Here is a 26,028-nt window from a genome sequence, read left to right as displayed (position 1 = left end):
TTGCTCTGTGTGTGGCAGTACTGCACAGCTGGTCTGACTCATGGCATTGTTTCTTTATAACTTTATTCTTGGTGAATATTTTTCTACAGCAAGGTATAAAATTTTTGGTTTTTGCCTAACTTCAACTTGTCACTTTGACTTTTTATTTTCCTTGTTTTCCTTTTACGAACATACTACAATAAAGTACAACTATTCAGCTTCAAAATAACACCACAACCAGCATCCTGTCATAAAAAGTGTATTTACTCTGACTGATCAAAGAAAAACACCGTGAAGCGAATATGCAGCCAAGACTAAAATAAAATTATGCATCTCTTTCCTTTCACTTTACTGCACAATGAAATGCAAGTATTACCATAATCTATATATCATTGTAAAGGTAATTTATTGTATTTTTGCATGGTTTAAACCAAATTTACCTATCTTTACTCATTTTTTGCCGAATATTTTTCTACGGCAAGGTATAAAATTTTTGCTTTTTGCATAACTTCAACTCGTCATTTTGATGTTTTATTTTCATTGTTCTCCTTTTTTGAACATACTACGATAAAGTACAACTATTCAGCTCTAAACTGACACCAAAACCAACATTCTATCATGAAAAGTGTATTTACACAGAGCGATCAAAGTAAAATATCTGTCCGTGAAGATGTGGGTCAACGTGTGTGGCTGACTGTAGCACAGACATAATCTGCCCTGCCCAGAAACCTGATAGGGTTAACACATCTCACCTTCTGCACCCAATTATCATCCCATACCCTCTCCACATGCCCAAACCATCTCAATCTACCTCTTCTCATCACAACACCAATACACTCCAATCCCATCCTACCTCTCAACTCTTTCATCGTAAACCCAGCCCCCCCAGACCATGCACGCAGGGATGCACTGCACATCCACCTAATCATTGTCATTTCTGTACATCTGAGCCTGCGAATATCCTCCTACTTTAGTGCCCAGGTCTCACTGCCATTCAGCATTACACTCCTAACACATGCTGCATACAAAGACCCCTTAGCATGTAGGGAGAGTCCTCTCAGTGTCAGGAGAGGCAAGAGCTCCCTGAACTTCTTCCAACCACTTCTTATCCTAGCCACAGAGCTAGCTCCAGCCCCACCTCCAGCACACAACATGTCTCCCAAATAACAAAGCTCTTCCACACACTCAAGAGACTCACCAGCAGGTTCAGTCCTTTCACACCCCCGACAATCTCCACCTGCTCCGTGACACACCGCACGCATAACATCAGCATCATCTCGCAGTCTACTTCTAATACCACTGCATCTTTTGTGCACCCATTTATCACAAACACTACACAAGATGGAATTACTTCCCACGCCCTTGTGGCAAACTGCACATGACCACTCTCCTTCGTCTTTGACAGTACTGCCACCAACCCTAGATATCATCACTTTTGTTTTATCTGCATTTACTCTTAAGCCCTTGTGCCCCATATCATCTCTCCACTTCCTAAATCTTTCCTCTGCCCCTGTTTTGTTCTCTGCAATCAACAAAAAATCATCAGCATAGCCTACAACATCTCCCATGGGAGTCCGTTTCTGAAGTCATGTGAGAGGGCTTCAAGTACCATGATAAACAACATGGGACTCAAAACTGACCCCTAATGCACACCAAAATTCACGGAAAACTCATCATTCAAATCTCCATTCACTCTTACCTCGGTGCGAGCACCCACATGCATGGCCATAACCACCCTAACCAGCCACTCCTCCAAACCGAGCTTTCTCATTGCCCACTTCACCACCTCTCTAGGGACTCTGTCAAAGGCCTTTTCCAAATCAACAAAAACAAAATGCAGATCCCTTTTCTTCCCAATATATTTTTCCTGAAGCTGTCGAACAATGAATGTGGCATCAGTGGTCCCCCTGCATGGCATAAACCCAAACTGGATCTCATCATTATTCACTCTTTCTCTAACCATACCTTCTAGAACACTCTCCATTACCTTCATTATCTGATCTAAAAGCTTTATTCCTCTATAATTTCCTCTTTTCAGGGCATCACCCTTCCTTTTATACACATTGTATTGGCTTAATTATGTTGCACAGATTATATGAGACACCATGGGTGTATTGGCTAAATTATGTTGCACAATTTATTTGAGACACCATGGGTGTATTGGCTTAGTTATGTTGCACAGTTTATCTGAGACACTGTGGAATTGGCTTAATGTTGCACAGTTTATTTGAGACACCATGGGTGTATTGGCTTAGTTGCACAGCTTATTTGAGACTATGTGGGTGTATTGACTTAGTTATGTTGCACAGTTCATGTGAAATGCCATAGGTGTATTGGCTTGGTTATGTTGCACAGTTTATGTGAGACACCATAGTTGTATTGCCTTACGAGGGGTGATTAGAAAGAAATGACAGTGAGTCCATAAACTTTTATTAGCATGAAGAACTATCAAACTATGACTCTCATTCCTTCAAAGTACTCCCCTCCAACCTCTATGCAGCGTTCCATTCTCTTTCTCCACTTCATGAAGCAAGCGTGGTACTCTGAAGACGGTATACTTCGGAGTTCTGAATTGACGGTCCATGCCAAGTCTTGGATGCGATGAAATTGCTTCCCAGCGATGGCAGATTTAATTTTTGGAAACAACCAAAAGTCACAGGGAGCCAGGTGAGGGGAGTAGGGTGGGTGGGGGAGCAGAGTTATACCTTGTTGTTCCAGGTACTGCATAGTGAGGCGAGCTTTGTGGGGTGCAGCATTGTCGTGGTGCAGCAAAAGGCGAGACCGACGGCGGGTTGGTGCGGTGTTGGCCTTGTGTTCCAAGACTTGTGGAAGGACCTGGTCTGTGTAGTATTGGGCTGTGATAGTGGACTTTTCAGGCATCACATCCACGCATATTGGTCCTTGAGAATTGAAAAAGATGGTGAAAAGGCGCTTCCGGCTGCGAAATCCATCCTTCAAAATCTGAGGTCGAGGGTCTTCATCGCCCAACCACACCATGTTTGACTGCTTGTCACGGGTTGTGAAGAATGAAATCCAACACTCATCTCCAGTAGCAACATCTGAGAACCGTTTTGGACCATTTGGTTCAAATTCAGCAAGCCAGACACGACAAATCCTCACCCGTTCAGCCTTTTGCTCATCAGTCAACAAATGGGGTATCCATCGACAACACTTCTTCCTCAGGTGTAATTGTTCATGCACGATGTCATATGCACTCCCATAACTGATATCAAGCTCCAACGCTAAGAACCTAAGAGTTACAGTTGGATCCTCTTCAATGATGGACCGTGCACGGACAGTTGTTGCTTCGGTCACGGATGTCCGGGGGCGTCCAGAGCGTTGTTCATCTTTCAGTTCAGTTCTTCCTGCTGTGAAAGCACGAATCCAGCGGGAAACAGTTTCCAGGGAAGGAGTAGTGTCTGGATAAACTTGTAATAATTCCCCTCGAATCTCTGTTGCTTTCTTTCCCAGTTTCCACCTCGTAAAAATGTAGAACCTGCAGCCTTCTTTCGAGTAATCCATGTTTCTGGCCAGAGAGCAAAAACAAGAGTGAAGCATTCACTCACAACAACAAAACAAGAAAAGTCAGGCATACGGCGACAAGTTCAAACTCGTAAGGACAGGCAAATCTGCACTCTCCTTGCTCCCCTACCTCCCATCATTCAAGGTTTTCATGTTATAGCACGAACTGTCATTACTTTCTGATCACCCTTCGTAGTTATGTTGCACAGTTTATATTTAAATGATATTATATGTAACCCCATATTTTATTTAAAATATATATACAATATTAACAATATATACAGTGTTCACTTAGTTTCCTTTGCATCACACATCACTTGATACTATAGTCCTCCAAAGGTTGTGAAGTCAACTTGCTATGTTTCATCAGTAGGTATTGGTTGTAAGTACAGTACTAATGTATGTTGTTGAGTATAGCATACTGTTGCTAGCTACATTTGTGTTAGGCATTTTCACTTGATTTTCCTTGTAACTGTAATATGAATGATACACATGTACTTATATTTTGATGCCCTGGTTTTACTAGATTATCATATGTATGTATTATATGTTCATGTAAGGATAATATATTGTCTATCACTGTGTATATACGTAAGGTCGTACAGTATGTAAATGAAGTAGTACCATTAATCTAATATAGTAAATGTTCAACTCACTGATATTAACTGTGGGGTGGTGGTGATAGTGGTGTTGGTTAAAGGGTGTTGGTAGGATTTGATTGAGGTAGGTCAGGGAACTGGTATGACCACATCAGCACTCGGTGTCGTCACTGTGTGGTAGGCAGGCAGGTGCAGGATCGCTGGCTAGTGTTGACAGGCACTTTTTTTTTTTTTTTTTATGCAAGAAAGCAGGAACCAAGGGTCAGGGGCCCACAAACCGTTCCTCCCAAGAAAAAAACAACAAACAATACAAAAGAGAGTCAAATTCAAGATCCGTTCATTTCGAGATGCCTGGACACACTGCGTTTGAAAGACTGGAGATCATAGGAAGTAGGAAATACAGACAGAGGGAGGCAGTTCCAGAGTTGACCTGTTGCATAAATGAAGGACTGGGAGTAATGGTTAACTCTTGCATTAGAGAGTTGGACAGAAAAGGGATGAGAGTTTGTTGCTAGATGGGTGCTACACCCCTGTCGTAGAGGTGGAGGGATGCAAGCTGATAGTTCATAGGAGCAGCAACCAATGAAGTAGCGATAGAAAAGAGAAGATGCAACAGTGTGGCGAAGGGACAGAGGTTGAAGGGAGCCAGTAAAAGAAGGAGAGTTGATGAGGCAAAAAGCCTTTGACTCCACCCTATTTAGAAGAGCTGTATTTTGGGAGCCTCCCCACACATGAGAGGTGTACTCTACTCGGGGGCGAATAAAACCCGTATACAAAGTCAACAGCTGTGCAGGGGTAAAGAAGGAGCGGAGTCGGCTTAGCACACCTAATCTCTTAGAAGCAGATTTTACAAGAGATGCAATATGATCTTCCAAGATAAGTCCCAAGTAAATGAAACCCTAAGCATGTTCAAGGGTAATGCAGGATTGAGCTGGATATTATTAAACATCAGTGGGTACTCCTGTGGAAGATTGTGTTGGGTTGATAGGTGTAAAAACTGAGTTTTTGATGCATTAAAAGCAACAAGATTATTTTTACCCCTGTCAGAGATACGAGCCAAGTCAGATATTAGGTTTGTCATAGCCTCGTCCCTTGTCTGTAGAAGTAACTGCTGAGATGGACATTGCGGGAACCGAATGGAAAGGTGAAGGGTGGAATCATCAGCGTACGAGTGGATAGGATTAGAGATACAGCTCAGAAGGTCATTGATGAGTCAGTGATAGGACAGAGCCCTGAGGAACACCATTGTTGATAGATCTAGGAGAAGAACGATGGCCGTCTACAACAGTGGCTATAGAATGACCAGAAAGAAAGCTATAAATGAAGGCACAGATAGAAGGATAGAAACCGTAAGAGGGCAGTTTGGAAATTAAAGATTTATGCCAGACTCGATCGAAAGCCTTTGAGATGTCAAGTGCAGTGGCAAAGCTTTCACCAAAGTCCCGAAAGGAGGATGACCAGGGGTCTGAAAGGTAGGTGAGAAGATCGCCAGTGGAGCGTCCCTGACAGAACCCATACTGACGATCAGAAAGAAGGTTGTTATAGGACAGATGCTTTAAAATTTTTCTGTTAAGAATTGACTCGAAAACTTTTGAGACACAGGATGTTAAAGCATTTGGACAATAGTTAGAGGGTTGGGAATGGTCACCCTTCTTTGGTACTGGCTGAATGAGAGCAAACTTCCAGCAAGAAGGAAAGGTACAAGTTGACAGACAAAGGCGAAAGAGTTTGCTTAGGCAGGGTGTAAGCACAGAAGCACAGTTCTTGAGGACAACAGGGGGGACTCCATCAGGCCCATATGCCTTGTTAGTATGCATGCCAGTGATAGCGGAAAATGCATCAACTGAAGAAATTTTAATGTCAGCCATGAGGAAGTCAGAGGGGGGAAGTGATGGAGGAACAGCATCGTAATCGTTTAAGGTGGAATTGGAGGAGAAAGTCTGAGTGAAGAGATCTGTGTTATCGGTAGAAGAAATAGCTGCAGAGCCATCAGAATAGAAAAGAGGAGGGAAGGATGATGAGATAAAATTGTTAGAAAGGTTTTTGGCAAGGTGCCAGAAGGAGCGGGAAGAATTCGATTTGGAGAGTTGAGAGCATTTAGTACGGATGAAATTTTTTTTAGCAGAGCAAAGAACAGACTTAGCCCGATTCTGGGCAGAAACATTAGCAAGATGTGATTCAGGGGTGGGTTGGTTCTGGTACCTTTTATAGGCCCTCTCCTTGTTGCAGACCGCATTAGGACAAGCATGATTAAACCAAGGCTTTCTTGCATTAGTCAAAGGATATGAGAAAGGATTGTATGCTTCCATGCCCAAGAGAATAACCTCTGTAATGTGCAATGCACACTCAGATGGCTCCCGTCCTTGGAAGCAATAATCATTCCAGGGAAAATCAAAGAAGTACTGCCTGAGGGCCTCCCAATCTGCAGCTCCAAAGTGCCACAGTCGACGTTTCTTTGGAGGGTCCACAGGCCGTACTGGAACAATAAGACAGGTCAAAGTAATTAGGTTGTGATCGGAGGAGCCCAACAGAGAGGAAAGATTAACAGTGTAAGCAGAAGGAGTAGTAGTAAGGAAGAGGTCAGGTATGTTGGAGCTCTCTCCAAGGCGGTCAGGGATATGGGTAGGGTGCTGTACAAGCTGCTCTAGGTCATTAAGGATAGAAAAGATGTAGGCTTGTTCACAAGGTGGATCAGTGAAAGGAGAGGAGAGCCAAAGGTGGTGCTGAATGGTGAACATTGAAATCTCTTAAAATGGAGATTTCAGAGGAGAAATGGATAGAATGTGTTCCATTGTGGAAGTAAGATAGTCGAAGAATTTTTCATAGTAGAATTAGGAGATAAGTAAACAGCGCAGATATATTTAGTTAGAGAATGACAAGAAAGCCGAAGCCAGAGAGTAGAGAATTCAATAGAATCAAGTTCAGGAACACGAGAGCAAGATAAATATACACAACAGCCACCTTTGGCTTTGAAATGAGTATAGAGACAGTAGGACGAAACAGAAAAGGGTTTGCTGTCAGTTGCCTCTGAAAGCTGAGTCTCAGACAGGAAGAGAAGGTGAGGTTTAGAGGAGGAGAGGTGATGTTCGACAGAGAGAAAGTTAGAGGAAAGGCCGCGAATGTTGCAGAAACGAAGGCGTGAGTCGGACAGTGGTTCCAGGCATCTCTTAGAGTCGTCACCGGGAGAGGGGCGGATAGTGGGGGAATTTATGGTTACCCCCCCGGGGGACTCCGATGCCAGATTTAATTATGCCATTTTTCATTTTTTGAAATTTGGTAAAGGAAGTGTAGTGTGTACTGTGCATTTAGTTTAGTTTTGATAGAGAAACTTGTATTGGAGAGCATGCTGGCCTACTCTCTGTGTTACTGAGACTTGGACTGATTGACGTGTTATGATGCTCTTAGCAAACAATAACACCGTTGAGCAGCTGCCTCAGTCTGGTAGTTGTGGTGGAGAAAATGGTGGTGGTGGTAGTGTTGGAGAAGGTGGAAGTTGTGGTGGCGGGTGGTGGAGGTTTCAAGGAGGGAGGAATGTGTTGATGCTATGTCACCATGCTGGGTCAACACTATTAGCACAGGACAGATGCACTTCCTCCTTTCCCACTGTTGCTAGTTATTGTTTGTCGTTTCTCACTTCTTTGTTCACGTCTTCTTAACCCTAGTTCAGTAGCGTCGTCCGGGATTCCGAATTTAGGCCTACTTTGTGTTGTGGAGATGCTCCAAGGCCTACGGCGCTCAGCTGCCGTGACATTTCAGTTTGTACTCTGTCCTGTGTGTGTGAGGTGTGTTCGTGTTGCTCCCGTTTTTTTTCTCATCTGCTGTAGCCAGTTGTCCGGTATTCCGTACAACGCTATTAACCCGCGGCGTCCCATCGACGTTCTTTAACATCCACACGTTTTGTCACTGCCAATCCCGTCGATGTACATAAACGTGAATCAATTGCAAGGTCCCTAATTTGTACAATTTTCAATTTTTGCGAGTGATTTTTGGTACGTATACACGTGACACCTTCCTCTACAAGATGCCAGGCAGGGACAATGCCTTACCCAGCATGACTTCCTTCCCCCCCTGCACGCCATTGTCTCAGCAATTCACCTGTTATCAGTGACCTGGCCAGTAAAGCCATGTCATGTCACGGTACAAAATTCAGGGCCAGAGTGATTCCCCAATCAATGACGATGTGGAGGACAAACTTTACATAGCATTAGAGGAAGAAACAGTCAGAAATGATGATCAGGTAATGTGGCAAAAAAAGGTCAGGTATGGTGATGAGTTAGTGAGTGAAACAATGCTTATAATGGCTATATTACTGCTTGAAAACCAATATACTCTCGTACTACATATAAATTTGTACTAAGTACATAAATAAATACTGTTTATGAGTGGTGTGAAATAGTTATCCTCCCATAGAACTCATTTTCTTTGGTGCCAGCCTGTTAGAAAACCCAGTAAGGTAAGGAGGTACTCTTACCTGTATCGAGTATTTTAAACCTCAGGGGAGTGATTTCTCTATGAATTTTCGATGTTTCTCACCAAAAGCGGAGGTTTGAGCCAAAAAAATTTTTTTCCAAAAATGGTCGGGATTGGGGGGAGGCAGTGGTGGAAAAGTGGTCGGGATGGGTCGGGTTAAAATAGGACCTTGTGAGTGTGCCTACGAAACATATACTGTAAAATGTCGAATTTTGTCTAGGAAGGCTGGAGCATATCGGGGGATGTCTGGACTTCATGTGTGGCACAAGTCATCACCATCAGGCAACACTGTGGCTGGTAGTGGTGAAAAGATTACAAGGATGTAGCATTGTTTGTCATTTTTACACATTTTTTGTTTTATTTTTTTTTATAATGTTGTTTTAGTTAAATACATTTAGTTCATAGTTCCTAGAGTTAAGATTAGCATCTAATTTAAGTGAAAATTTTTAAAAATAAACTACCATTCCTATATGTATATTTCTACCCCCAAAGTTTGTCCGGGATTCCGGACATCGCCAGTAGGCACGTGATGGTGACAACGCTAATATTCCAGGGTTAACTTGTAGTGCTTGATTTTCCTTGTTGAGATTAACTTGTAGAGTTGTCAATAGACGTAGTTTATCATTGCTATTGTTTCTCGTAGATCGTGGATTTGTGGTTGAGGTGGTTAGGCATGATTAGGAACAAAGTTAAGGAGTGTAGATGCTCCACTAGCTCCTGCTGTCTGCTTTTGCATGTTTGTTTTTTGTTTGATTGCGTAAAGTCACCAAATTGAGCGTAGTTGTAGATTATTTTGATTGTAGTTTGCTTGTTGATTGAGTCGTTTATCGGCTTCGTTTACTGCACTCTATCAGTCTCAGTGAATGTAGTTTATCGTAGTTTAACATTGTTGCGGTTCAGGAGAGTAGTCTGCTGCGTGTATCGATGATCGTATAAACTAATATCGATGAGCATTGTATAAACTCGTAAGGCGTAGTTTGTCGTAGTTTACAGTTTTTACCACTGCTGCCAGTGTAAGTAACGTATTTTATCATTCACCACTGTCACCAGTGTAAGTGAATGTAGTTGTTTCATTATTACCACTGGCCACCAATGTAAGTAACGTATTTTATTGTTGTTCTTCGCTGTCGCCAGTGTAAGTGGACATAGTTGGTTTGTTGTTACCGCTGCCTACCAGTGTAAGTAGATGTAGTTGAGGGGTGTAATTCTATAGAGAAGGTAATCTTGTTGAATTGTCAATGAGAGAGGCACTAGGAGAGAGTGATGGTGAGGTGTTGATAGATGTTAGTGTAGGCCTTCTCTTTTCTGTTATTCTCATCGTATTTTATGTGGGATGATGAAATAGGCAGATTTGGGTCAATGGGGTTTATTGTGAGACAGTTATATGAATAAAATTTAAGAACTTGGCATGACCAATGTAGCTTATGGTTAGTAGCAGTTTATGCTAGCTGCAGTCCTACTTTACACTCACTCTCCTACTCCCTGTCGCTTGCTCCTTGTCTAACTCTTGTTCTCCCCGGTCCTACTATGTCAGACTAACTCTTCTACATGTGATATCGGACTTATATTCTCCCTCTGGCTTCCGGCTAAAGTGTGTGGGTGTACATGTGCGTACGTTTGTGCATGTACAGTGAGTCCTCGAAATACGAAAGGGATAGGGACCAAAAAAAACTTTCGTAATCCGAAATTTTGTATATCGGAACAATTTTCCCCGTTGAAATATACATATAAAGGGGGAGATGCAAGTCCATGCGAACGCTGCGGGTCCTCGTGGTTTGGCAGGCGGCTGAAGATGAAGAGGAGGAGGTGGCCATCTTCTTGTACATTTCCTTTTTCTTCGTCACAGTCCCAACGGTTGATGGTGCAAAGCCTAAAGCTCGCCCAATCTCCGAGACTCCCTGCCCCTCCTTGTGGCTTATTATTATCTCCAATTTCCTCTCAAGAGTGAGAGTATGATGCTGTTTCTTCTTTGCACCTGGTTCCCTGGATGCTGGAGATGATGCAGGGCGCTTGGGAGGCATGGTGAAAATACGAAACGGTGAAGAACAGCGAAAAACAGCGTAACGTACAGTGAAGCTGAGAGGAGAGAACGGACGTGACTCGTCTGGGAAGCGCGCGCGAAAATGTGTTTACCAGAGACGGGTTAGTTTGTTTTCTCACCACAAGCGAGCATGGCGCTGTGCAGCACGCCCATTTTGAATTTTTTTTATTTCCTCTCGTATTGTTTTTCGTACCATTGAGACAGATACTTTCGCATTGTGAAATTTGTCCTACATTTATCGCTTTCGTACCATCAGAAATTCGTACTTCGAGTTTTCGTATTTGAAGGACTCATTGCACAGTATGTGTCTGTCACGTTTCTGGCACATGATCAAAAGTGTTTGGCATTCTTGATTAGTCTTGGGTAAGGGGATGTTTAGTTGTGTCTTCCTGGAGAACTCAGCCATAACCATCTGTTTTACATATTGTTACCTATAGCTATAGTTACATACTGTACTTACATATAGTATTCTGTTATATTGTGCCTACACATGTGATGTTCTTAACAGACAAAAGACCAGATAGCTATTGTAATATTATTGTCACTGTAATTGTCACCAACATCCAGACCTCTTTCCCCACTATTTTTGCAGGGTGTGTTACCTTACCTTACGGTGGCTTCACCACCCACCTCTGTAGCCTTTCACCCCTGTCCACTCACCTCAGGTCAGCCTCCCAGATTTCTACCCATTCACTTCCATTTGATGTGGTGGTGAGAGGAGGGACTGTTTGTAACAAACATAAATGCTTGGCAGTATGCTTGTTAGGGCTCCATTTTACAGAATCGATGCCAGGCAGTCAGTAGGTAATGTAGACATACAGTGCTCTAGTTTAACTACCATACCCTTCTTTCCACAGGCAACAGCTCCTCTGGCGTCAGTGTTCATTGCAGTGCAACACAATGCAACTGAAGCCGAGACTCCAGAGACCCCCATGACATACACCTATGGCAGCCGGGACCCAGCTGCTATCTTTTTCTACTGCCTTATATCAATAGTCATGCATGCAATTATTCAGGAGTATGTGCTTGATGTGAGTATTGGGTTCATGTAAGGTTATATGGCAGTCAGAAGGATGCATTATATTATTAAGTCTTTAAAATTATTCACACTATGTTCTGCATTCTTTAGGCTAATACTGGATGAAAATTTTTGAAATATGTAGAGTATTTCAGTAACTAAAAATGAAATATTAATAAGGTAGTTTTTTGTATCATTCTGTGGACTGTATTGTTTAAGCATAATAAAATAGTGTGAGATTGAGAGATCACTTCAAGGGAGAAGAATAATTGGAGGATTTAATAGCATTTTGAAGGGTAGAATGGTTAATATGGAGGTGAAGAGACTCTTACATAAGTGTATTTCTACTAGTACTCTTACATGGTTTGACACCCAAGAGTGAGTGATGGTGGACGTTCTGATTTTAGGCTTTAGAAGTGACCTTTCTCAGAACATCTGTAGACCCAAACAGGGTGGGTTGTTTAGGGAACAGAAAATATAAATATTCTGGAATGGATGAAAACACAATAGGAGTGAGATTTACCATTATTGAACCATTAATAGTTCATTCCAGTCCACAATGTTTTATTGGCATCTTATAATCATTTTTTCTTTGAGTTATGGATCGCAGCATCCATTGTCAGATATATATTTTTTATTTTATTCCTGCTGTTGGTATTTTCTGAGGATCTTCTTACAGGAGACATGTTGGATTAGATATGTTGGATGTACCATTGTGTAACCCATCGTGTCCAGTGTATAGTCCCGCCAACCCTTCTCCCAGCTGGGCATTTCTGAGAAAATTGTCTATTTTTAAACCTTTATGTCTCTGCTAATACTTAAACCTCTCATGCACCATAAGTTTCCAATAAGTTATCATGCCCCCAATGGAACCAAAACCCCACCCAGGCTGCCTCCGCTTGCGAGGAAAGGAAAAAAATTCTACGGCCAAATTTACCCCCAGAAAATGCTAATATTGTTATTAATTGTATCCCATCATCTTTGCTGATGTTTATACTATCAAATAAGCAACAAAAAAAACATAAAACAGATGAATAAAGATACAGAAATGAAATGAGAATAAACATTATTCAGGTGAAAACTAGCTTCCAACAATTTTCCAACATCACTGTGAAAAATTGTTCCCGTGACACGCATTTGCCAAGGACATGTCTATATGCAGAATTTCACAAGCTTTCAAATGAGCTTGGTTGCGATATGATATGTCTACTAGTTTTTGAGTAAATCGAAAAACAACTATGAAAATTGCCCCAAAACTTCTGATTTATTATATCGTATGTTATTAGTGACGCTGTAACAAACATATACAGTATGTAAATTATATCTAGTTTTGTAGCCCAAAGGTTAAGGCAGCCCATGATATAATTCACAGTGTTGTAACCCTTATTGTTATTGAGAAAATGAATTTTGAAAAGTTACAATGGGTTGGGTGCGGTAACAGCACATGCGCTCTGTCCTGTAGGCTGAGTATTTCCGTCTTTCGGAACTTTTCCCAAACTAATTATTTGCACACATAGGTTACTTTGCTTTACAAACATATGCATGAGAAATCATCAGCTTGATGATGCTTTCTTCGGATTTTTGATGCAACCTATACTTTACAAGTAAAATTACTGAGAGAATAGCAATTAATTGCACCACATTTTCTCTGTGAGAGTATATGGTAAACACATTTTATACCTTACAATACAATAGCATAAAAACTAGACAAATAAGCTGGTTACTTTCATCCTCGAGTAGTGTTGTAGTGTTTCATGAGAGGAGATTGAGTTGCAGAGAGGAGGAAAGGTACAATCACAGCCTGTGTGTGAGTGTGGGGTGACAGCAGTGGTTATATATCAGTGGTGATAGGAGTGGTGGCACTGATAACGTGGTGGCGGTGGTGATAGGAGTGGTAGCAGTGGTAAGACCAGTGGTGGTAGGAGTGGTAGTGATGATGGTGCTACTGCCTGTAGTGCTAATTGCCGTGGCCTTGACCGCGGGCTGCGTTTATCTTTTCCCCTGGGGGAAGATTTTGCTCTCCCTTTCCTCTCCCTCACTCTCTCCTCCTCACCAGATTCACTATGACATTCACTGTCACTAGAGTCTTCACTTTCTGTCCCATTAATCAAGTATATCAAATACTTCTCCTCTGATAAGCCTTTGCCTGCCATCATAGCTTCAGTGTATAGGAGGGGAACAGTCAAAATCGGGTACGAAATTTCAAATTTGGATTTCTCTGAAAATATATAAGAAACACTTATAAACCTTCTTCACAAGCACACTGCACTATATATATATTACTATCATCATAATACACGTAAGGTATGGATGGTGCGGTAATAGAAAATGAAGAATAAAAAGGCTGGCTGCACGTTCACACACCCTCCTAGGCTGACTGCCGAGAGGACATTGAGCTAAAAGTAGTCCGCATTTCCTAGCAATAAGCTGGTGGGTGTTGCCATATATTTCCCTCAGACCAGGCCACCCTCACCTTTGACTCACCAAAATTTGACGCACTTTCAGCCACAGGAAAAGTTTCTACGATTATTTATTAGGAAGTTGCGTCATTGGTTACTCTTTTCAAATTGCAAGGACTATGACTCGCATTGCGTCATAGTGTGGGAAAGGGTTAACCAGAAATAAAAAACTGAGTGTCGTAAAACTCACCAATCTTTCAACTTAAGCTGATGGCCCCAAATTCTCCGTGGAGGGCATGTAGTCAGAGAGTGAGTGGGGAATGGGTGCAATTTTTGTTTTTTTGCCAGTATCCATATGCATGGCAGATGTTCTGTGACACAGCTAAGGTTTATAATAGCGTTTCACAATAATAACACTTCCAGAAGACAACAATCCACCACAAACACCATTTCCATGTACATTTTTCAAAAATATGATGGGAGTGCTGCTGTAAGTCTGGTAACAATAGCAATGACCTTGAGGCAGGCTACCTCAGGTATAGGCATGTGCACTTGCTCGCCTCACCATTGGTCACTACCACTGCCTTACACACACACACACACACACACACACACACACGAGGGAAGATCAGAGGAGGAGGAGAATAAATTTTTTTTTTATCAAAGTAATCGGTTTGCTGGTTCGAAAGTGGCATAAACAGGAGGGAATAAAAATGAGGAAGGTGGTAAAACCAAGTCATGACAAGTATGTAAATGAGATGATTGAGTTTATGTACAGTACCCTCGCGTCCAACACGCGTTAGTCCAGCACGATTCAGGTCCAGCACAGAGAGCAAATAATTATTATTATTTAATACGATTTAATTACTGCAACACGAGTGTGTTAGCATAACACACACAGAGCTCTGAGAAGTGGGCGAAATCCGCAGAGTTCAATTCTAGCACGATCACCCCCGGTCCAACACGGTCATACTGGACATTCCCATGATGATGATAGCCAATGAAAACTTCTGATCAAGTAGCCTTCCCCGCCCGCTATCGTGCCGTGATCGTGATGCTGCCCAATTAAAAATGCTTCTGGTGTCACGTGATGTTTAAATTTCTCCCGCCACAGCGCCACTCAGTCGCATAATTGCATTGGAAGGTGCTTTTTTCTTGCTGCATTTTCTGCCCTTGTTACTGCATTTTACCCTGCTCACGATGCCTAGGAAGCCTTCTGAAAACCCCAAGAAGCGTCGGCACCTCCCTCAGGCCACCAAGCTAGAAAGGATCGAGAGGAAGAAGAAAGAGGAGAGGAAAGTCGACATTGCCAAGGCCTACGACATGAATGAAGCCAATGTGAGGACCATAACAAACTAAGACAAGATCCTGGCAGCTGAAGGCTATCACACGGCACTTCATACCAGGTTTGCCGAGGATACGATGGTAAATCGGAATGGTAACGTGGTAAAATTGCCGACGATACCACGGGCATTTGGAATTCATCTGGATGGATTGCTGCCGAGGATACGAAGGGCAAAACAGTGTGACCAAAACCCAGGCGACTCGACAGAGAATGTATCGTACTACAGCATTGAACATTTAGCCTGACACTGAATACATATTAATATTTTATACTAAATGTCAATCGTTTTGAAACCCTTCTCATCAGCGTGTGTACCAGTTTATAAACAAAGTTGCTTCTCCTTATTCTCTACCAAGTCAGCGACAGCAATCACTTTCCACAGTCACGAGACGGGGCTCTGGCAACAGTGTGAGAAGCATGCCATTTGCCGAGGATTACAGAGTGCTAGGACAGGCAGAAGCAGGACCTTCCATGGCTGTGGACGAAGATAGTGATTCTGAGTGTGATTTCGAAGGATTTATGAGGGAGGTTGATGAGGAGCAACAGCCATTACCCACTAGTGACGCCAGCAGCCATCCTCTGGGGACCCAGTAGGACTACCTACGGCCTTGGATACCATCTTCCATTCCCAGCAAGCCCACCAACACTATCCTAAAAGGTTAGTTATTATTCATAGCACAGTACCATTTATTATAATTACAACAGTACCAATATATGTATAGGTATATGGCAGGTATTTAGGGTGACTTTTCCTAGGGTTGCTGACATAATTCATTTTTCCCCATAAGCTCTGTTGTTAGTCCAACACATGACCCATGCATGACAATATTGCCGTGTTGGACGCGAGGGTACAGTACTCAAATGTGGATGGAATAGTATCTAAATTATTAGAGATGAATGATTATATCAGAGAAAATGAACCATATATAATATGCCTAAGTGAAACAAAATTAACACCAAGGATATCAAATGACATCCTAAACTTAGGGGAATACAATATAGGGAGAAGAGATAGGAACTTAAAAAAAGGAGGAGGAATTATAATATTAACAAAGAAAAATCTCAAAGTCAAAGAAATAGAACCAGATATACCCTCACAAGTAGAACTGATTGCAGTAGAGATCAATACAGCTGAAGGGAAAGTAATTGTAGCCAATTTGTACATGCCACCCAGATCAATCACATGGGAAAGAGGCGATATGAGAATCTGGCAGAATACAAGTCAGAGTTTAAGAGCATTACTACATAGAATGGAAGAGAAATCAGAAAGAATTATACTAACTGGAGATTTTACTACAAATATAAATTGGAATATTCTAGATATAATAAGCCAAGAAACCTGTTGGGACCAAAAGCTCCTGGATCTCGTGCAGGAGTTTTTCCTAACGCAACATGTAAGGGAAAGCACCAGAGAAAGAGGACTCGATGCACCCTCAGTGCTAGATCTTATAATTAGCAGATAAGAAAACGATATTGACTGTTTAATGTATCACTCTGTTTTGCAAAAGCGACCATGCAGTACTAAATTGCAACTTCAGGATTGCATATGACATAGTTAACAGCAATGAAAGTTACAAAAAGAGCCTAAATTATGAAGAAGGACACTATTATGACCTAAAGAAGTACTTCTTAAAAACTGATTGGGAAAAGGAGTTTAGATGACAAGATTTAACCCCTAAAACGCGGGGCGTCGCATTTGCGACGCTCGCCGAAAAGGACCTAACGGCGGAGCGTCGCGTTTGCGATTCGAGTTAACTTTGAATAAACGCGGGCAAGGATGTTCCAGCTGGTATTGTCTATCAGTACCACCACCCTTTAGCTACAATTAGCATACTTTACCTTTGTACTACTGACCTCCGTTGTTGCCAAGTATCGCGTTTTTCCCCCCTCCCCCCCCCACCACTGCCCGGCCAGTCTGGCTGTGATACATGACAGCGCTCTGACTGCTCAGAACTGTAAATCTGCGCTCTCCTCTCACAAGCAGTTTATGCTAATAGGAAACGCTTGTTTCCCGAATTGTAACACTAGCTTTTTTTCGCACGGTTTGCCCCTGTTTAGCATCAGTTTACCGCAGGCTTTCAAAGTGACAGTATGGCGAGTTCTAGCTCTTCCAAGTCAGTGCGAGCGGCCGACAGGAACGAGAATAAAGTGACGGGCGTAAGGCAGAATAAAAAGCGCGCTGCGGTGATCTTTTGGGAAGTAATATGATTGAAAATAATATAGTATGTGTGTTTTTAGCTGTGAAAATGGAAATGTTTGTTGAGTGACGGGAAGACCGCCGCCGTGCTGCATGTCGGCTGTACGCTTCGTTGATTTTAGCCTTATTTTCAGTGCTTATTGTACAAATACGGATTCCAAACTACCTGTACGTTGTAGTATGAAGTTTACTGTGACAGAATGAGGCTGTGGTAGAGGGGAAACCGGGTTGCTGGAGGTGTGAAAGTGAAGATTTTGTTACCCAACTTTGCAAGTCTCCACAAGTCCTTGGGTAGTCCACGAAGGCTCAACACCTGTCTCTGGAGAAAGCTGAATGTGAGTACTATCTGCCGTACCAAGTATAATGTTCTAGGGTTAATCTCTGATTTTTGGCTAATATTTTCCTACAGGTACTCAGACCGTGATCAAACGCCGCCACCCGGGGGGGGTTGGCTGTCGATGGCCGCGCATTAGGGGTTAAATGCTGTATATAAAAAATTCTGTGAACTTTATGAAATAGGAGTCCAGAAGTACATTCCACAGCACAAAGAAGCAGGAAAGAAAATAAAGAAATGGTTCAATACAGAATGTAAAAAATCAATAGAAGAAAGAGATTTGTTGTGGAATAGATACAGAAGACACAATAGTGAAGGGCATATAACAACTATAAACAGGCAAGAAACGATCATACAAGAATAAGGAGGGAAGCCCAAAAACAGTTTGAGGAGGAGGGAAGCCCAAATACAGTTTGAGGAGGATATCATAGTAAATCAACCGAAGCTGTTTTACAGCTACATCAGAAGCAAAACCAAAGTCTATCTATCTGTCTATTACCAGATGTCTCAGTCCTGTTCGGGGTGGCCACAAACAATTCGCCTCCACGTTGCCCTGTCCTCCGCCATTTCACTGCCGTGTTCCCAACTTACACCCCCCTCTCTCATATACCTCGCCACCCCATCCCTCCATCTTATCCTCGGCCTCCCCCTCCCTCTCCCCCCCTCCACCTCACTCACATACACTTTCTTCATCAGTCTTTCACCCTCCATTCTCTCCACATGGTCAAACCACCTCAGTGTATTCCTCCTACACTTCCTATCACATCCACATCCACACCACAATGCTTCTTTATGTCCTCATTTGTCAGCCTGTCTCTCCATGTGACTCCACAGGCTCCTTTTAAATAACTCATTTCCACTGCTCTCACTCTTGACTTGTGTCCTTCCAACAACGTCCAAGCTTCACTTCCATACGTTAGAGTTGGTATCACAGTAGTGTCATGTAGTAACTTTTTCACTTCCATGCTCACTTCCCTGTTTCTTATCACTGGTTTCAAGGAACCAACAACCTTTCTTCCCTGCTGTACCCTTTCAAGCACTTCACCCTCCAAACCTCCATCCTTACTCATCACACTACCCAAGTACTTAAATGTGCTCACATTTTCCAATTCCTCACCATCCAACCTTGCTGTATATTCACTGACGTCACCTCTCTCAAAGACCATCACTTTACTCTTCCCTACATTCACCTTTAGATTCCATTTCTTACACACTCTCCCAAATTCATCCACCAAGCCTTGCAGCTCCCCTTCGTCTTCACTCAACAACACAGTATCATCTGCAAACAACAGAACAGGGAGTTTCCAAACACTAGCCTCTCTCACCAGGGCCACTCCAACATCCACTACTCTACCTTGTACCTCTTTTATTACCCCATCCATGTACAGATTGAACAACCATGGAGACATGACACATCACTGTTTCAACCCAACCTTCAAAGAGAAAAATTCACTCAGTTCACCATCCACACGAACTGCAGCCTTAGCACCATCATACATACTCTTCACATCATTCAACAACTTCCCATCTACTCCATATATTCTTAATACTTTCCACAATCCTTGTCTATCCACCGTGTCATATGCTTTCTCCAAATCCATGAACGCCGCATACAACATCTTTCCCTTCTCTAGAAACTTTTCCACTAAAGATCTAAGAATGAATATCTGATCTATACAGCCTCCTCCCTTCCTAAAGCCTCCCTGTTCTTCTCCAACTAATTCCTCTGTTCTCTCTCTAACTGTCAAGTATCCTACCATACACTTTTCCTTTTACAGTAAGAAGACAATTGCCCCTATGATTACCACACACTTCTTTTTCCCCTTTTCCTTTGTACAAGGGAATAATTATACCTGACTTCCACTCCTCCGGGACTCTATCTTCCTCCCAGGCCAATCTGCACATCTTCCACATCCATTCTACTACTATCTCTCCCCCATGCTTCAGCATTTCACCATACACTCTATCAACTCCTGGGGCTTTCCCCAATTTAACTTTCTTCATTGCTTCCACAACTTCTATCCTACTGATTTCTTCTAATTTTCTCACCTCTCTTCTCCCAGCCATTCCCCAGCCACTTATACTCGCATTACTTCCTTCCTGTATGTTCAACAGTTCCTTAAAGTGTTCTCTCCATCTGCCCATTTTTTCTCCCATCTCCACTAGTAATCTACCATTTTTATCTTACACTCCCCAGCTAACTTTACTTCCACCCTGTCTTATTCTCTTCACCTCTTTCCAGAATATTTTCACACAGTCCCTGCACTTTACACTCATATTCATTCCTAATTCCTCATCCACTCTCTTCTTATTCTTACTAATCTTTTCATCTCTCTCTTTCTTTCTACAAATAACTCTCTCTTCCACCTCTCAACTTCTTCCACACCCCTATTTCTCATCCATTCATTGTATGCTTTCTTCTTTTGTGCCACAACTTGTCTCACCTCTTCATTCCACCATGCAGTTCCTTGCACACCCCTCCGTCTTCTCTTTATCCCACACACCTTATCACATGTTGCACATTTTTCTTCTGTGAATATCCTGCACACACCTTCCACGACCCCATCTGTTCCAATTCATATTTGCCCAGTCGTTCCTCCACTTCTCTCTTATATTTTGCCATTTTCTCATCCTCTTGTAACCTTTCCACTCACCTTGCAAATACTCCTTTTTCCTGTCCTTCCCTTCTTCTATTTCTCCATCTTATTTAGATCTTGATCCTGGCCACCACCAATTAGTGGTCAGAAAGTCCACTCCCCCAACCTCTATAAGCTCTTGCATCCATTACACATCTTCGCATCCTTTCATCCCCACACACATAATCAATCATTGCTTTCCTTTCATTCAGTTCACCACCCACCCTTCTCATCACTCGCCATGAATACCTGTGGATCATTTTATGCCTGAAGAGGGTATTGGCTATCACCAACCCCCTCCCACCACAAATGTCCACTAACGCACTGCCATTCTCATCTGCGTCAGCAGGCACACCCCACTCACCAACTATTCCATGCACCTGCACATTCCCTACTTTACCATTCATATCGCTGATCAAAAACACTCTCTCATTCCTTCCAAACTTTTCCATGCACACTTCCACATTTGTCCAGAACTCTTCTCTCACTCTGCTTTCACGATCTTGCGTTGGCGCATACTTGCAGACAATCACCCACATTTGTATTCCAACTTTCAATCTTACCCACACAATCCTTGACCCAACTGATCCATACTCTCTTCTGTTCTTCTTCCATCTTTTACTCACAACTATACACACTCCTTCTTTTGCCCTCTCATTCTCACCTACTCCTGCACATATACCCCATGCATACTTCCATTCTCTCACACTCTCACCTCCCCATTTAGTTTAAGTTACTCCACATACATCAACTTTCGCACCCTCAAGCAACCAAAGTAAAAGATAAAATACAATCCAATACGGATGAGGAGATCACCTATACACAAGAGACGGATATTTGTGAACCACTAAACAAGATTTTCCAGTATGTTTTTACAGAATAAAATAATTTTTAGAGGGATGATCTGGAACAGGCATGCCCACACATATTACCAGGTATACAAATATCAGAAAAAGAAATACAGGAGGAGCTAAGTAAATTAGACAAAGGAATAGTAAATGGTCCTGATGAAATTTCATGCTGGGTGCTACATGAATGTGCAAAGGAGTTAAGTAAACCATTATTTTTTATTTTCAAGGAATCCTTGGGACAAGGTAAACTACCTGATATTTGGAAGAAAGCAAACATTGTTCCCTTATTCAAGAAAGGAAATAGACAAAATCCACTTAACTACCGACTAGCATCACTAACCAGTAGCAAGGTATTAGAAAAACTGATAAGAAAAGTTTGGGTAAATCATCTAGAAGAACACAATATGATAACAGGAAGAAAGTTTGGTTTCAGAAAAGGAAAATCTTGTGTTACTAATCTGTTGAACTACTATGATGGAGTAACAGAAACATTACAGAAAAGAGAAGGATGGGTGGACAGTATCTATTTAGATTTTAAGAAAGCATTTGACAGAGTACTGCACCAAAGGCTTTTATGGAACCTGTACCATCAAGGAGGAATTCGAGGCAAACTGTATTGTTGGATGCAAGATTTTCTCAAAAAAAAAGAGAAAAGAGAACAGTACTAAGGGAAAATTACTCATCATGGGGAGAAGTGACTAGCAGAGTTCCACAGGGCTCAGTGCTGGCACCAATCATGTTTTTATCGTATATAAATGAGAAAGATAGCAACATTGGAAATGAAAGCTATCTAAATATGTTTGCCAATGATGCAAAAATACAAAGGTCAGTTACTAATGCAGACTCTTGTAAAGAGCTACAAGAAGAATTAAATAAACTTCATGAATGGAATAATACATGGCAAGTGGAATTCAGTGTGGACAGGTGTCATGTAATCAAGTTTGGTAAAAGTGGAAAAAGACCTGATTGGATTATAAGTTAGGAAATAGAACCCTACACACATCAGAAAGAGAGAAGGACCTAGGTGTGATTATTAATAATAGACTATCTCCGGCTGACCACATCAGTGAGAAGGTACGGAACATGTATCTATTGCTTGCAAATATGAGAAGAGCATTCTCATACATAAACGAAGACATGCTAAGAAAGATAATAACATCATTCATCAGACCAACCCTGGAATATGCATCAGCAGTCTGGAGTCCTCATCTCAAAAAACAAATAGATAAGATTGAAAAAGTTCAAAGGGCCGCTACAAGATGGGTGCCAAGCTTAAGGGATCTAAGATACGAAGAAAGACTAGAAAAACTGAATCTGCCTACAGTACAGGACAGAAGGAAGAGAGGAGACATGATTATGATATATAAATGCATATCAGGGAAGGAGAATATAGACATAAATGATTACATAACCTATGGAGATACATCAGCAAGAGAACACTGCAAAAAACTGCATAAAAAGAGAGGCGGTAAAGACGTAAGGAAATTTAGTTTCCCAAATAGAGCAATTTATCAGTGGAATGCACTACCAAATGAAATAGTGTGTGCCAAAACAATTCATAAATTTAAGGATATGTACGATAAATGTGGTTTAAGACACGGGACAGTACGAGCTTGACTCATTCCTGTAAAGATACAATTAGGTAAGAATACACACACATATGATGTATATTTGGCTTGCATTGTCGCCCAATTCTAGTACCGCTATGCCACTAGAAGTCTGGGTATTACAACAGCTATTACAAATACTACTACCACTATTAGTAGCTACTACAGCTATCACTACTACAACTATTACTACTGCTACAACTACTATAACTACCACTACTACAACTACATGTACTACAACTACCACTACCACAACTGCTACCACTACCACAACTGCTACTACAACTACCACAACTATGACTACTACTACAGTACAGTAGAGTCTTCATACAACACGAGATAGGTTATGCAGAACCTCGTGCAAAATCAATTTCGCATTAAAACATGACACTTATTTACATGTAAAATAGGGGGTTAGGTTCTTGGAGTCTCATATTTTTTGTTATAAATGTATTTAAAGATAGATTATTACAAATACCTGTATGTCTGCCATAAGACACCCAAGACAGTGTGTTTACATATGATCTCACCGACAGGACACATCAGTGCATGCTGCATGCTAACCCAACCAAACTGATTAGTTTTGCACTCTAATACTCCCCATAAAAATTCTAATCACCAAGGATTGCCACTAAGCCTCTTGAAAGTCCTCATTACCAACCAAGCAAAAACTTTTTACCTAAACAACATGTGAATAATGGCCACCTAGCATCATGCATATTTCTCCAGGAATCACTTTCGGCGCTTATTAAAAAAAAAAAATGCAGTGTGAAACTATATTTGAAAACCATTAGTCATCAGCAATAAAGGGGAAAAAAAGCTATAAAGAAGTCGTCAGCGTAGAGTGATTGTGTATTTCTCACTTCTCAGGTACACACGAATGCAGTAATCGTGAATAATAAACAGGTCAGCCAAGCAGTATAATTTGTATGACAGTATAAATCACAAGAACTGAACTCGCATAATTATCTTACCAAACTATTTGTCAACACGTTGGCTGGTAGTATTAAACTACCTCTTCGCACAAGCAAGCTCTTCGTCGCGCCAGCCTTAGTTTTAAAGCGAAGAGGTTCCTCGTACGGCGCGCGAAGAGATCTCTCGGGGTTGAAAGTACTGGAATATGAAGCAGGAGCATCACCCGCCTCTTCCCAAATATCTTCGTATCTTTTTTTATACTGATGTCATATTTATGTAACTAGTTAGTACCTTTCCATTCTCGAAATGCATTTGCAATTTTTTAAATGTTTGTTATCATTTTTTTGTGTGTGATACTATCTTTATTTATAGATTTTTAGGAGACTGGTGCTACCCATTTACGATCAAACTACTTCTTCCACTATAGAGCTCAGTGACTGCTACATGCGCACAGCCCAGTCGTTGACTTCTATCATTCCCAAGTTACCTGTGTCTCATACAGTGGTGATCCAGGCAACTTCACAGCTTATTTCCGAGAGCACTTCATGTAACAGACTTGTAAACCATTCCACTTTTCACTACTGTCTTCAGAAAGGCAAGCATGTGGTATATTTAAGGCCGTGGTTAGATTACTACTATCGCCGCTAAATTCTAGCTGCCGTAATCTTAATCACTTCCTTTTTACGGTAGCCATAACTTAACCTAAGTAACCTAACCTAACCTAACATATTTCTAACACAGCAGAAAAAACAAACATCTTGACTAAATTCTAGTGGGTGAAGCTGAACTGAAGCAGTATTAACCTAACCTGACTAAAACTGACCTAACCTGACCTAACCAAACCTATTTCTAACTTAACTGAACCACCAAACCAAACAACTTAATTCTAACTGCCGTAATTCTTACCGTAGTTAGGATTACAGAAGTCACCGCTAAATTCTAACTGCCGTAATCCTAATCACTGCCTTAAATTATACCATGTGCTTACCTTTCTGAACACAGTAATGAAAAGTGGAATGGTGTACAAGTCAGTTAGATAACCTGACCTGATCTAAACTAACCTATTTCTAACCTACCTGAACCACCCAACAAAACCGCTAAATTCTAGTTGCTGTAATCCTAACCACCATTGGACCCCCTCTCAAGTATTAAAGTGTCAAGTATTTAAACTATTTCCTATCATTGGACTGATTCAGAGACGTTGTTTATCAGATTTAGCATATTATTTTCGCAATATATCACACGAGAGCTTAAACATAAGACAGATGACGGCAAACATGCGTTCCACCGGTGTACCATATCACACGATTTCTCTCGCAGAGAGCACCCCCGCAGCATACCAACCCTTCTGTAGTCTCCTTCTGGGAAGAGGCTGTTCGGCCGGGGTTTAAAGGTACCAAACTGGGAAGTGCCTCTTCACGAAGATGCTTTGCGGGAAGAAGAGGTTGTTTAATACTACCAGCCGTAGTGTCTTCACATGTTGTAAGATCCGAATTTTTTCGACCAAAGACAGTCAGTTCATAACAAAGATCAGACACAAAACCTTTTTTCTTTACTTTTTTTTTTTTTTTTTTTTTCACGTTGCACTAAAGATGAAAACACGAAGTTTATGGCCTCTTCATCATTAACTTTTTTTTTTTTCCAACAAAAAAAAATATCCACATCGTAAATACACCCGACTCCTTTTTTGTCAGATCGTTTGCATTTAAGCTCCACCACAGCACACGCCACTTCATCCAACAATTTTACGTATTCATTTAGAATAAATGCTTTCTTGTGGAGGAGGCCGTAGCACGGGCCGAACAGGGTGGTACTCCCAAGGGGAATGGGAATGCTGGTGATAGGGAGAGCTGGAGCTCCTGTTTCACTAGCTATCTAACCATCACCCTTTGCTGACCTTTTCAGTGTGACAGTAACATGGAGAGTAGACCAGCATACTCTCCCAAACATTTCCTCTAACTATCCTATGCACTACACCACATGCACTTTACTTTTCACACAACAGATCTCACTACGTTACAGGGGTTGGCGCCAGCAAGGGCATGTGGCCAGAAAACTTTGCCCCAGCTACCTAGTGGTGGACTTCTGGGGGGAGGCGTGACGGGGGTTCCGCTG

The 26,028-nt window shown here is 41.7% G+C and overlaps 1 protein-coding gene across 1 annotated transcript in view; it reads left to right on the top strand.

Annotated features, from left to right (window-relative positions):
- The window catches only part of TRAM (translocating chain-associated membrane protein 1), a 280,665-nt gene that overhangs the window by 21,241 nt on the left and 233,396 nt on the right, over positions 1-26,028 (top strand). Inside the window, exon 2 of the mRNA XM_080275621.1 lies at positions 11,469-11,642. Within this exon, the coding sequence (XP_080131747.1) occupies positions 11,469-11,642 (174 nt within the window). The remainder of the gene's footprint in view (positions 1-11,468; positions 11,643-26,028) is intronic.

Source organism: Coenobita brevimanus, chromosome 62 (assembly GCF_032717465.1).
Source record: "Coenobita brevimanus isolate Jiangsu-jjx chromosome 62, ASM3271746v2, whole genome shotgun sequence".
In the NCBI taxonomy this organism is placed as follows: Eukaryota; Metazoa; Arthropoda; class Malacostraca; order Decapoda; family Coenobitidae; genus Coenobita; species Coenobita brevimanus.
This window is presented reverse-complemented; position numbering and strand designations above follow the sequence as displayed.